This window comes from Amphiprion ocellaris, chromosome 4, assembly GCF_022539595.1.
Source record: "Amphiprion ocellaris isolate individual 3 ecotype Okinawa chromosome 4, ASM2253959v1, whole genome shotgun sequence".
In the NCBI taxonomy this organism is placed as follows: domain Eukaryota; kingdom Metazoa; phylum Chordata; class Actinopteri; family Pomacentridae; genus Amphiprion; species Amphiprion ocellaris.
The window spans coordinates 4,267,480-4,281,710 of record NC_072769.1 but is presented as its reverse complement, the minus strand read 5'-3'; the positions used below and the strand labels follow the sequence as shown (position 1 = coordinate 4,281,710).

At 40.5% G+C, this 14,231-nt stretch overlaps 2 protein-coding genes and 1 long non-coding RNA gene across 3 annotated transcripts in view; 2 read left to right on the top strand and 1 right to left on the bottom strand.

The window, feature by feature from the left end:
- Window positions 1-6,602, top strand: part of LOC111571194 (serine/threonine-protein kinase MARK1-like) — a 34,463-nt gene extending 27,861 nt beyond the window's left edge. Inside the window, exons 13-18 of the mRNA XM_023274277.3 lie at window positions 272-416; window positions 547-680; window positions 1,929-2,014; window positions 2,094-2,243; window positions 2,327-2,596; window positions 4,549-6,602. Of these exons, the coding sequence (XP_023130045.2) occupies window positions 272-416; window positions 547-680; window positions 1,929-2,014; window positions 2,094-2,243; window positions 2,327-2,596; window positions 4,549-4,891 (1,128 nt within the window). The 3' untranslated portion in view covers window positions 4,892-6,602. The remainder of the gene's footprint in view (window positions 1-271; window positions 417-546; window positions 681-1,928; window positions 2,015-2,093; window positions 2,244-2,326; window positions 2,597-4,548) is intronic.
- Window positions 6,603-8,252: 1,650 nt separating this feature from the next.
- LOC118469167 (uncharacterized) lies at window positions 8,253-11,920 on the bottom strand. Its single transcript, XM_055010363.1, has 2 exons — window positions 10,040-11,920; window positions 8,253-9,437 (listed from the first exon to the last, which is right to left on the bottom strand). Exon 2 carries the CDS (start codon window positions 9,408-9,410, stop codon window positions 8,253-8,255), a length of 1,158 nt encoding a protein of 385 aa, XP_054866338.1. The 5' UTR covers window positions 9,411-9,437; window positions 10,040-11,920.
- Window positions 11,921-12,886: 966 nt separating this feature from the next.
- LOC129348706 (uncharacterized) lies at window positions 12,887-14,229 on the top strand. Its single transcript, XR_008601357.1, has 3 exons — window positions 12,887-13,400; window positions 13,685-14,044; window positions 14,165-14,229. It is a non-coding gene; the product is annotated as an uncharacterized LOC129348706 (long non-coding RNA).
- The last annotated feature ends 2 nt before the right edge of the window (window positions 14,230-14,231 follow it).

Here is a 14,231-nt window from a genome sequence, read left to right as displayed (position 1 = left end):
ACGAGCTAAACCGACTCGAGCCAAGTAGGTGCTAGTAGTTTTAGAGGTCCTGAGCTGCTGAGGGCCATGAGGGGAACCTGCATGATTTTAGGCAGCTAGTTAAATGTTGTAGCAGATCGTTGTCTAAATAAGTGTGGGTTTAGCTTAGCTTAGCATGTTGAGTGAATAAAAAAATCCAACTTTGAGCTCCACAACTATCTAATTTCTCAAAATGTCAGCTTCTATACACTCAGTAGATGAGCCAATCATCTGTTGTCTCTCTGTCCATTAGTTTGAAGTCTCCACTGAGTCCTTCTCCAGTGGGAACCTGGTTCAAAGATCACGACCTGTTAGCGACATCAACGGGTCCAGTCAGTCCCCCGCCCACTCTCGCAGCGCAGCGACCAATCAGAAGCAGCGGCGGTTCAGCGACCACGGTGAGTTTGTGTCCAATCAGAAACAAGAAGACTGTTGTGTTCACACTGTTGTAAATACTGTATAATACACTCTCCCTGGAGTCTGCTATTCCTGGATCCGTCTTTAGGCTCTCTGTGTTTTGTGTCTCAGTGGCGCCCTCTGTCCCCCCGCCTGTGTCCCACACCAAGCGTTGCCACGCCAACAGCGTAGAGAGCGACAGGAAGGAGGACCCGGCCTCGCCTATGGGAGCTCCAGACCGCAGGAAGTCAGCCACCGCCTCGGGGGTGAGAGGATCAGGGTTTACCCCAAACCAGGTCCTGGGTTAGAGTTCAAGGTCAAACGGTGTATTGGACCTATAGTATCACGAGACAGATGACACTATCCACAGTTCTCCAGTAGAACTCTTATGAAGCAGATCTATGAAGCCCCAGAGTTCATTCATCACTGGCTCATGTTGAATCCTTTCAAACCATGGCTGATTGTGTCAGACTGAAACGCCCCTGATGATCCTGCAGTCTCATTGCTGCGACTTTATTCACTCTGTTGCTCTAGCGCCACCTTCAGGACAAACTTTCAGCTCAACTCAGCGTGTTAGACTCTTAATGTTTTATGACAGTTGTCTTAAATGGTCGTTCCTCGTTCCCAAAATCCTCACTTGACACTGAAGTCGCTCCAGTTTGGCACCATGAAGTTTACATCAGTGTGCAACATTCTGGAGTCAGTTTGAACATTTAAATTCAATTCCATTTGATGTATTTGAGGACAGTTGTTTAACCCTCGTGTCGTCCTGCGGGTCAAAATTGACCCATTTTAAAGTTTGAAAATGTGGAAAAAAATATATACTTTCATACTGAAACTTCTGATGTCCACATTTTCAACATTTTTGGGAAATCTTTGAACATTTTTTGGTGGGAAAAAAAGAAATGCTAAAAATGTTTCTTAAGAACATTCACCAAATAATCAACCAAAATCCAGCGATATTTGCTGCATTTTGGTTGATTTTTATGTGAATGTTCTTAAAGAAAATATGAGAAGTTTTACTGAAATATCTGTAATCACTTTAGATATTCTTAGGATTTTTTTTTGGAAGATTTTTAGTCATTTTTTGAAAATATGTACAAAAATTTTCTCGCCAAATTTGGGGATTTTTTTTTAAATAATGCTTTTAAGGGAAATTTTTAAGGAATTATTGGATTTTTTTTCCTGAAGGTTTTGCAAATTTTCAGAAATGGGGGGAATTTTTTTGCTGAATTTTTGGATTTTTTTCAGACAAGGAAACAATATTTTTTGGTTCCCATAAATGAAGGGAACAGGAGGGTTAAAATGGTCGATCTGTGTGTCAGTTATGAGCCCTGACTTTGTGTAATAGTTGTGTTTTTCCATGAAGACCAAACACAGTTGAACTTTCATGGCAGCTGTTAGATCGTGTGGACTCAGGGTTTGTTCAGATGTATTGAACCCTGCAGCCTGTAGGGGGCGCTAGCAGCACTTTGTACTGTCAGTGTTGGTTAAACCAACTGTGTGTGTTCCAGAGCATGACTCGGAGGAACACGTATGTTTATGAGAAGAGCAGCACCGAACGCTATTCGCCTGCCGTACCCAATGGGAAGGACAGCAGGTGAGATGCATTATGGGAGTTTCCATTGATCAGTTGCTGTTTGTCCTCCAGATCGATGGCTAATCGATCTGTGTTTCAGTCTACCTGAGGTACCTGCTGCCTCCCCCTCCCCGTCGCCTGGGGCAACCGTCTCCTCCACACGTCCTCGTCACGTCAAGTCCATGTCAGCGTCAGGACATCCCATGAAGTCCTGCCTGCCCCCCATCGATGACAATGCCGAGTATCAGAGGTGAGCATTGATCGTGTCAGACATCTCGATCCACCTGTCGTTTTACGTCAGGTGTTATCACCGTCTTCTCCTCCCACCCGCAGCTCCTCCCAGAAGCCTCCATCGTCGCCTTCAGCCTTCAGCGTCACCAGCAGCAGCAGCACCACCACGCCGGACCGCACCCGCTTCCCCCGAAGCTCCTCCAGCCGCTCCACCTTCCACGGCGCTCAGCTCCGAGACCGACGCCCCGCCACGTACAACGGCCCGCCGGCCTCGCCCAGCCTCTCCCAGCACACGGCTGCATCCCTGGCCAGGCCTCACCGGGGAACCTCCACCTCCCTCATCGGCAAGATCACCTCCAAGTTCGTACGCAGGTCAGTCACAGCTGTGGAACATCTGGCCTCCTAACTCCAACAGTCCTGTGTAGACGTTTCTTTCCCCCACAGAGTCCTGATCTCAGCATCATGTCTGGAATCACTAGAAGAGACACTGAGACAAACTGAACCACAGAACTCAGTGAAATTCTCCAGACGTGCTTGGAATGGGTGTTCACATCACATATGGCACTTTTCCACCAGCACCAACTCGACTCGACTCAGTTTAGGTGGTTTTCCATTCCAGTTGAGCACCACCTCATCATGGGTGGAGTCAGAAGTATTTGCTGTAGCAGCGTCTTACAGAATCAACATAAACTGTTTACTTTGAATCAACACAAATGCTTTGTGCTGAAACAAACTTACTGAAATATAGTATGATAAAGTAAATTTAACACGATGATTTCAATATAATTCAGATTCGTATTCCAACACAATTTTGGCCACATTGATGATTCTTCTTATTTTAACCCTTTATTGCACAGCATGAGTCCAAAGTGACCTGGATGTGATTTTATTTGCTATATCTTTGCAATGAATTAATTTTATTATTCAACACTCTACGTATTCCTCAATTAACTTGTTTTAAATCATCAAAATAACTTTTTTTTCCGTTTTTTTTTACCATTTTTCAATCACTACCCCTCTGGTGAACTGTGTTCAACTCCTGCAGACCTTCTTCTCCAACTATCTTGCCCCTGATTGGACAAACGCTTCAACTCGGTCTAGTCTGCTTTTGGATTTCAAACCAGACCAACATGGCGGCTCAGTCGCATACTTTCTCTTTTAATATGAAAAATGTTCAGCAAAAAATGCTTCTGAAACCATTTGAGGCGAGAAATAAGCTCCTGAATCTGTCCTGGTTTTAGTTCAACGATGGCTAGTTTAGATTTTTACAACCTCTGCTCCCCTCCCCACATTTGCATAAAGTAGAAATCAAACTACTTTATGCAAATGAGCTCTGGGGCGACACGACGCAACGTAACCAGCATGCAACACGGTGCGTTTCACAGGCGTTTTTCCACTAGCTCCTACTCTACCTGACTCGGTTTAGGTGGTTTTCCATTCTAGTTGAGTACCACCTCATCGTGGGTGGAGTCATCATAGCAAGGCGGCCCGGAAGTCCCTTAACATTATTTGTGTGCGACACAAACGCAACAACCCTGCTGCTCCGTCTATGGCTTTTTGTCAGATGAAGAGCAATGCGCACCGTCAATGTTAAGAGTTTTTTTAAAATGGCAGGTTTGGTTTAGGTGAAGGAGTCGCTCTGGTGTGTCGTCACTCCCTGTCCAATCAGTGTCCTGCACTCTGTAGACGTCACATTATTGGCTCCACTCAGCTCGCTGGGAACCCCGGCCCAGTAGGAACTAAAATATTACCTGGTACCAGGTACTACATCCTGATGGAAAACCTCACAAACCCAGTAGAGTTGAGCAGAGTAGGTGCTGATGGAAAAGCACCAATATCGCTTTACTAGAAGAACTTTATTGAAAAATCATTTATAGCATCTTTTACTTTTAGTGCCTAAAGCTTTAGCACAATTCAAATATATAAAAATATGCCTCTGGGATTCTGACATGATGCTCTTTATAGAAAACTATTTCAAACCCAAGTTAGAAAGTGTTTTACAAGGCAGCGAGATAAAAATAGATAAAAGACCATTTGGTGTATAAAAACTAATACAAACTCAGGTAAAATCTGGAAATGCCATCTGATAAAAGTAGGTTTTAAGAAGAGACTTAAGAGGTCATTGACTGCAGATCCTTGTGAAAGAGCTCAACCAGTGAATACAGCACTAAAAGGTCAGTGATGGAGCTGGGAGAGGTACTAAAGATCTAAAGATCCATTCTACAACAGACTGGCCTGGCAGTGAAAAGTTTTGGTGTCATTTGGCTGACAGTTCCATGTGATAGCATAAACCCCCTCAGACTGTTTGCTCTCCTTCCCCGCAGGAGTTTATCCGGCGAGCCCAAAGAGGAGGGTCGGGAGTCCAAGCCTCGTTCCCTGCGTTTCACCTGGAGCATGAAGACCACGTCCTCCATGGAGCCAGGGGACATGATGAAGGAGATCCGCAGGGTTCTGGATGCCAACAACTGTGACTACGAGCAGCGCGAGCGCTACTTGCTGTTCTGCGTGCACGGAGACGCCCGGCAGGACAGCCTGGTCCAGTGGGAAATAGAGGTGTGCAAACTTCCCCGCCTCTCGCTCAACGGGGTGCGCTTTAAAAGGATCTCCGGCACGTCCATAGCCTTCAAAAACATCGCCTCCAAGGTGGCCAACGAGCTCAGGCTATGAACCCCTTATTATGTGATTGTCCTTAAACACTGCGAGCAGAGAAACTTTGCTCCTCCTCACAGAGCGACGCCCCACCAAGTGACGGCGGCTATCTTGTGCTTGGCACTATTCCAGGCTAACTGCTGTATGACTCAGAGAAACTTCACCTTATTATCCCCAACACAGTTACTATTTAATGTCATCACTGAATGTTGATGCAAGTGAAACCAAATATTAAAGCAGCTTAACAGCACAGATACCCAGCAGGTTGTGTTTCGTCCCTCAGTGTTGCTTCCATCCACTCCAGCGAACTGATGAGAACAAACACAAAACGACATGGGAGCTGTAGCACAGTTCATTTGCTAGCATTAAAATCCATCTGTCAAGACTTTATGTGGGTCGGTCACTGTTCACATGCACTCTCCCTCCTGTTGTCCTCATTTATGGGCACCAAAAAAAGGATGGTGTTGACCCAAAACAGCACCATTAAAGTCTGTAAGACGAGTGTAAATACAGATCTGACTGCTATCCAAAAAAAGAAGTTTTTTCTGTGCAGATGCTCCGCCCACAAAGTCTCCCCAAACATTGAGGTGTGGTGTGTCTTTAGAAGTGTGTCCATCTAGGAGATCTGGCATTAAGACCTTCAGCATGGAGTGTGTCCACAGAAACATCACTTCCTCTTTCAGACACATCTTCCTGCCTGTATGCTTCCTTCTTTCCTTCCTTCCTTCCTTCCTTCTTTCCTTCCTTCTTTCCTTCCATCCTTCCTTCCATATATTTCCTTCCTTCCTTCCTTCCTTCCTTCCTTCCTTCCTTCTATATTTCCTTCCTTCTGTCCTTCCTCCCTTCCATATTTCCTTCCTTCCTTCCTTCCATATTTCCTTCCTTCCTTCCTTCCTTCCTTCCTTCCTTCCATATTTCCTTCCTTCTGTCCTTCCTTCCATATTTCTTTCTTTCCATCCTTTCATATTTCCTTCCTTCTGTCCTTCCATCCTTTCTTCCTTCCTTCCTTCTTTCCTTCCTTCCTTCCATCCTTCTATATTTCCTTCCTTCCTTCTTTCCATCCTTCCTTCCTTCCATATTTCCTTCCTTCCTTCTATATTTCCTTCTTCCCTTCCTTCTTTCCTTCCTTCTTTCCTTCCATCCTTCCTTCCTACCATATTTCCTTCCTTCCATATTTCCTTCCTTCCTTCCTTCCTTCCTTCCTTCCTTCCTTCCTTCCTTCCTTCTTTCCATCCTTCCATATTTCCTTCCTTCCTTCCTTCCATATTTCCTCCCTTCCTTCCTTCCTTCCTTCCTTCCTTCCTTCCACATTTCCTTCCTTCCTTTCTTCCTTCCTTCCTTCCATCCTTCCTTCCATATATTTCCTTCCTTCCTTCCTTCTTTCCTTCCATCTTTCCTTCCATATTTCCTTCAGAGTCTCTCCAACCATTGTAGAATGATTCATTCTTTGCAGCTATAGGGATATAAGTCATCTGGTGAAAAGTCCTGTATTTTTTCATGATGCAGTATATATCACAGAAAAAAAACTAAATATCAAAATTTATGTTTCTTCACATATAATTTGAACACACCTGAACACTAAGCAAACAGCTGTTTGTCTAAGGAAGGTTTAGCTAATGTTCAGTCTGTCTGTTCTGATTCTACTGCTGTGATTTTTATTTCCCAAAATTTGATCTGTGGATTAACCACTTAAGAAAAATCAACCAAACATTAAACAATCATAACTAGAGACCATCTTGTGATGTGATCAAACTGCTGACATTCCAGCCAATGAGCAATCAGAGGTCATGACCACATCTATGAAACCAACAGCCCAGACCAGATTCTGCTTCCTGTACACTGCAAAAAAGGATTTTTAAGAAAGTAAAAAAGTCTTGTTTCTGGAAAATTGTTCTTATTTTTTGTCTAAAAAGTAAAATAATCTTGACAAGCAAGTTTTGTTCTAGAAAATGAGTCTAATTTTAAGAAAATATATCTAGCTTTTTCTCAATAAGATATTACAGCTAATATTGAGCTAGAATTACTAGTAATAAGCTACAACAACGGTATACATTTAATCCCAGCAGAGGAACAAGATTGTTTTTCTTATTTTAAGAGTAAGACAAATCGCACATGTTCTCAATTTAAGAAGTTTGAATTCATCTGTTTTTATTCACTGTCAACACTGACAACAAGCTTCACATTTCACATTAACAGAACCATACACTGATCTACACTCATCTGAAAGTCACAACCAAAATCTGAACTTTTAAAAGCAAGTCTGAAAACAAAGATTGTAACTCCATGGAAGTGAATGCTGGAGGGATGACAAAGATGCCAAACAAACCAACTGCCAAGAGTGGTAACACTGTGGCAATCTGTAGAAGTGGAATGAGCCCTATGTGCCACTTAGGCACTATAGGGTTGAGAGAGAGAGGCTTTGTGTAGTCCAATGACATCACCCCAGGTAATATTTTGTAGTGACATATGTCATATCTTTGTGAGAAAAACTGTAAAAAATGGAGTGAAGTCCTACAAGGTTATCAGCAGATATCAGTTGTTTTGCTTGTGCCATGTTTGGAATCTCTATTTTTATGCCATGAAATCTCTGTCAAAACAAATAGTATCGTGCTGCTGAAATTCAAAACAATACAGTGATGAATTTTATTATGTAGATATTTTCTCACAAGTCCAAATTCTGGTAAATCATTAGAATTAACAGCACTCACAATTAATGACTTCTCCTGCATGTATTTGTTGCCATTTAGAATTATCCATTTAACAGATACTGCATGTTTTATTTCAATCATTTCCAAGAAAGGTCTTCACTTTTTCTTTTAAGTATGACATATTGCTTATTTTCTGATGTTGGTCCCAATGCACACTCCATTTGAAAAAAATGGGGTGGTCAAAACTACTTACATTCTGACAACATCATAACATTTGATTATGCCTTATTAATGTACTTACAGACATTTTTAAAATTGACTTTTTGAAGCCCATTGTTTGAAAAAAGCAGTGTTTTGATTCAAATCTCATGCACATGTGACGAACCATTGGTCCCAGCAGTTTAATTTGTGATGGAGCATGAATCAAATAATGTTGTTTTGGAGTGTGATTGTGTTATGTGGAAAAATGTTCTTCACATGTTTTAAGTGCTGTTCAATAAGTATTTTCAACTTGTTTAACTGTCTGTAGACCAATAATAGGAGCAATACAATATTTGAACAATCTCTATGAGTTCAACAATAACTGCATAGTATTCAGTATCTTTGACTGTATTAATCAGAAATGGCAGTATCTTTAGGAGTACAATCATTTGCCCTGAGGACTGCTTCAACTTATTATCACTGGAGGCCAATGTGCTGTAAAGCGATAGGGCTTGGTTTATTCTCTAATATCAAGTGGAGAGAGGGAAAACCCAGTTAATGCAGTATTGAAGACATCCCAAGTCTAGTTGTCCCAAAAGAATTAACTGTTTCATCACACATTTTATTTCTAATGGGGCAATCCCTTCAAGAATGATATGCATCATGTCTTGGGGTGTTTGCTGGATCAAGTTAAAGGCTGGGAAATCTACCAGCTTGCTTCTTCTATTGATACCATATGTTGTTTTTAAGCTGTTTCTGAGATATTCTGTGCTGGCCTTCTCAATGTTGCTACACTGCCGGACATGTCTCTCTATTGTCCTTCCCTCAAAGTTATCCTCATCGAAATGGATTTGCATGTCCTCAAATGAACATTCACACTGCCGGCATTTACTATAAGCAAAACCAACACCCTCTTTAAATCCACAAACCTCATGCTGAGCCAAAGTGTCACCACATATTGAAACCAATGCTCCAAATATTTCACGTTCACCATTCCCTGTTTGAATTGTAACTCCATCATATAGCATTACTAAATCCTCATGCAACCTTCCCAAGATTCCATCTACACCACATTCAGAGAGCTCACTCTTTTTGGCAATGGCAAGTAGGCGAATGGCAGCTAGTTTTGATCGATATTTAGGATTAATATTCCCCAAAGTATAATAAAACATTAGCAACTTATTTTTGGAGGCATGAGACCCAAGTGGATTGCAAATTTCAATTTCATCAGAGTAAAGGATTATCTGTAAAGCAGAAGGTCGAACAGAAAATAAAGAATGTGACTTCATGAGATCGCCATCACTGATGTCATACAAATACGCACCACTGTATTTCTGTGGCTCATCTATCATTGCCAAAACCTTTGGATGGGATAGTAACTGTTCCAAACTTCTGATAAGGGGTATATAATGAAAACATTTGGGCACTGTAGCAAGGTGTCTTTTTCTCCCTTTTTTCACCATGCAAGCTTTATACCCAACAGAAATCTCCTGTGACTCAACAAAATTGAAATTCTCCTTAATCACACTATCCTGCCTGTACGTTGTTGAAACAGAGGCAAATGGGTCCTCGATCTGGTCAAATACTTCCATAGCTTCCTTTTCAAGTCCACTTCCTTGATGTTGCTGGAAGACTGTTTGCAGCTGACTTCTCAGATTTTTCACCAAGAGAGCTTGGTACTGCTGCATTGCCACTAAGACATCATTTACACCACTCTGAAAAACAAACCAGAAATGACAATAAATTAGATCACAGTATTTGACGATAAAAAAATATTTTGTAGTGTGCCCCCCAATAGACTAGGTACCCCATTTTATAAGGATTAATGATAGTATGAGTAACTCTATGATAAACAACCAGGTAACCTCAACTTATAATCTGAATGATGGGGAAATAAATATTATAAAATGTGTATCTAGATTGTGTTGAGCAAGAAAAGAAAATACCCATTAAAATATTATATCTCTGATATATATATCAGTGGTGTAACAGAAAAAGAAAGCAAATACAGAGGGTATGTGTAGTTAAAAAAAAAAAAAAAAAAAAAAAAAAACGAGATAGGAGGGCTACATGTGGCCTTTATGTCCATGCAGGCTGGGACAAAGAGAATAAGTTACACAAGCAGACAGTAAAACTGAAAGCACATGCATGCAATGCATGGTATGCAACAGAAGTAACTATTGTCACCTATATGTTTCTATATTTGGATTAAAAACATAACTATCACCATTTGTTGAAAAAAATTTAATAAAAATAATAATAACAATAATAATAATAATAATAATAATAATAATAATAATTTTGCATGAAGACAAACCTGTGAAAGATGGTGTTTTTCTCTGGCAGTCAGCACAATAGCAGTAGCTTGTCTTGTCAGAACATTGCAGCATTGGACATCCTTCAGGGAAAAAGGGGGAAATAAATATAGGTATGTACTTACTTAATTGCATGTTATTGTGCATTGAAGAAAACTATCAGTAGACTTGCCTTAGGTTGGCCAGATGGGTAGCCATCTGCAAGCTCACTTGGACAAGCCGCCGGGATGTTCAGAATATCGTCATTGGTCTGGGACAGTGCAGGGTGCTTTGGAGATGTATGGAGACCATTGTCGAAACCGGAGTACAATGACACATTACTATCAAAAGTTCCAAAATGTTCAGGATCGTCACATTCCGGATAGGGTTGCACTCTGTTATCCTCCATCGTTGCATCTTCCACTGACTGTACTCTGTTGTCCACCGCTGCATCCGTCATTGGTTGGCCTCTGTTCTCCAATGTTGTACACTCTGTTAGTTGGTGTCTGTTTTCCACCACTGAATCAGCAGGCCTGCATGTCCAAATGTTGCTGGTGTTTCTGTCTGCCACTGATGGGGGCTCCCTTCTTGTAGAACTGCAATTAGGATGAATTGAATAATTGATTAGATGAGAAAAAGAAAATTAACTGTAAAGTATTTTGCGTATTTTCATTTTTCAAGGAAAAAATGTCAATATTATCAGGTTTCAGTTCATTTACCCTGTAAGATCCACATTTGCAAAATTCCATCACTTTAACCTAACATTCAAATATTTTTGGACAGGATTTGTAAAGATTCAAGTAAGAAATAAATATTATGTGTTTTTGTAATAGACAGTCAAGTCATGTCTACAACATTTAGATATTTAATTATTGTGAAATACATTTGTCAGATTTGATTTTGAGTGAAACAGTTAAAAAACAATCTTTTAAGTGATCCTGTTTTTTTTTCCTGAGTTTTGTGTATTTGCCCAGTAGCAAATGACAGTCGTTTATTTGAAATGAGGCGGGCTTTATGTGGTGATTGACAGGGCAGCACCACTGAAGCATCTTTGTAAACAAATATGGCAGCCGCCATCAGAACGGAAATGAACGAACTGGACGCTCTATATTGTATTTTTAGAAGGACAAACAGCTGCTCGCACGGCTTTTGTTCACAGGAAATATGTGTGTGACATGGGGGAAAATAAATTATAGTAAATGTAAACTGAAGTCACAGTTTTACTGCTGGTTGGGGTTGAACGTATGATTTCTAAACTAACGTGAGCTAAAAGTCCTCCTTAGCTGTTTGTGATTTGTTGTCTTACTATCCAATCCCATACAGACACATGCTAGTCTGCTACTAAATCCGAAAAAGTATCTAACAATTCAAGGCTAGGATGAATAAGCAATAAATGATTTACTCTGTTTTTTAGATATTATCATATGTAGTATTGTAATATTCACATACATATTTTATATTTTTCCACATGTTTTAAGAATATTTGACAGATGAATAAAATAATAATAGTAACAGTAACAGCCTTACCGTTTTGATGTCAGTGTCCTCCCGCTCCGTGATCTGCTGCTGCTTCCATTGTCAAGGTGTTCAGAGTGGCTTCTTCGAATGTGATACCAAAGAGAGTTGTAAACTCGATACTCTTTGACACAACCATCAATCCCGCAAATGACACGAAAATCTGGACTACGGCTATGTGCAGAATTAATATGACTCAGTAAAGATTTGAGGGTTAGACCCACAAAAACAAAGCAAATAACACAGCGCCAAATCATTTTCTGTACCCTTGTCTGAACTAAGCTGCCCGGCTTTTTGTCCCATGATGAACCGCGTTTTTTCCCGTGAACCCAAGATTATATGGTTTAGTCCATTAGGGGGTAAGACGGGCTTCTTATCATAATTGTGTGCCTGCGATAAATAATCATTACCCTACATGACATGTGTACGTAGATAAAATATTGACTGTAATCTATTTAAACAGTCCTTACTCATTAAAATTTACTTGGGGAAATGCAAAGTATTTTTTTCGGCTGATGACATCCCCCCCCCACCCGCCTTTCTGGGAGAAGATGGTATAGTCCATATGTACTGCGCGCCCCGGAGGAGAAGACCGTTACCGAAAAAAACGAGAAGAGCGCCGAGTGGAATATGCATATGGGCAAGCAACGCAAACTGCTGCTGTTTTCAGGATTGTTTGGTGAGTTCCAGTTTGTGGATTCAAGTGAAGTCAAGCTATGGATACAGCTGGATGAAATTACAACCGCCACACTTAAAGGTAAGTCGTTATGTCTTTACATTCTGCTATCTTGTATGTAGCTAAACCAACTTGGCAGGTTGGGGGGCGATTGTCGAATATAGTGACTTTCGATACTTATATTGTATTTTGTTGCAGGGTGTTGTTCTATCATTTATTTTTACTGCTTTTAGCTATTTTTCATGATGTAAAAAGAGGCGTTGTAATGCATAGAAGTTGTTTGGTAGACATGGCATTGGCCTTCATGTGCCGCTCGGTCCGCCCGCCCATAGTTGGGGGGAGGGGAGGTGGGGGACGGTTACAGGATTGTAACCGTCTTTGTTTCATCTTTAAAACACTTTTAGTGAATCTTTTTTACATAGAGTTCATGATTAACGTGGAGTAGTGTGGAGTAAAACATATTAGTCTAGCTTGGTCACCGTGTAAGCTAACTCCATCTACTGTCATTGTTTTCATTGTTTTAAGTTGCATTTAAGTGAGTAAATGAGACCATTTAAAAAGCACTGGTTAAAACTAGTTTCTGTAAAGAACCTAAAAGCTATTTTTCATCATGTGATGTACAATAATGTGTGGGGTACATTATGTGAATTATTGTTTTGAAGTACATGGAGTTTTTCAAAGTAAGAATTTGAATTATTTTCCTTTTCTGAAGTTATTTTTAATTCTCACTTTGGGGTTTTATTCCAACGTACATCTCTTCTCTGTTTAGACTGCACAGTATAGTCAGAGGTAAGCTCTCTGTTTCAGAAAACAAACAGATAAGAGATGTTTTACACCCATTATAGAGGAGTGAAGATGAAGCTGCGTGTGCATTTCATCCATCTTCTCCAGTTACTATCTCCCCTGTTTTAAGAGTGCAACATTTATGCATGTAATCAGTGAAATATCAGAACTCTATGCTAGTTGTACAGAAAGTGTCACAATGTAGAAATCAGTCTAAAATAGATCCTCACCTGTTATTTACATTTGGCTGAATTAATCTAGTGATAATTTGGAACTTCTATGTTGCAGATGCAAATATTGGAGAAGACATACTGCCTTCACTCTCCAGAGATGACATCAAAGATCTGTTTCCTGGTCCTCAAAATTTCCTCAGGCGTCGGGCTCTATGGCTTGTGGTAAATAAACAAGAGGTCGGTTCCTTGTCTATTGCAGTATGACAAAACATTTCATTATTACAATTAAAAGTAATTAATTTGTAATTATTTCAACAAAATAAATAAATTTCAGCAGATGCCTAAGAGGAGTGAATGTGATCTTCTTGTGCTTTGGCTTGAAACAAATAATGTATTAAATGTACAGCATTTGTACTTATTTAACATTTTTCCTGGCACTGCACAGGACCATACTCTCTCCTGGTTTATGCAGTTTTCTTCAAATTCTTTAAAGTTGTTCGTGTAATGTAAATGTATTTTAGGAAGAGACTCATGCTGAGAAAGTACCACCATCAACCACTAGAGCCAGTGACCTCTCCCAAGAGGAGCCCAACACTTCGAAGTTTGTGACGATATCCAACCCAGAATATATAGTCTTCACAGACAGTGAGCTTGAACAAGCACGGCGCTACTACTTTGAGCAGAAACGACTGGGGACAGACCACGTTGAGCCTTTATCAAAGGACCTCTTCTGCCGACTCATCAGAAACACAATGACTAACATGATTTCAATAGCAAGAGCCACTGAGGACTTCAGATACCCCAGCAAACATGAGGTGAATGCTATGGCGAAGCGATTGGTGGAGTACTACCCGATGATAACAGGAAGGTGTGGTGAATGGGTAAGTAGTCATTGGCACACTAATACTTTGGTTTATGTTCATGGTGTTAGCTTGGGTGTTTTATCATATTTTTAAGATGATAAAAATCATCATCAATTTTTCATTATCTGTACCTGACAGGAGCACGTTGCTAAAAAGCTCATGAAGAGACTCTCAAATGTCAAAAGTCCAAGAAAGGCTAAGGGGC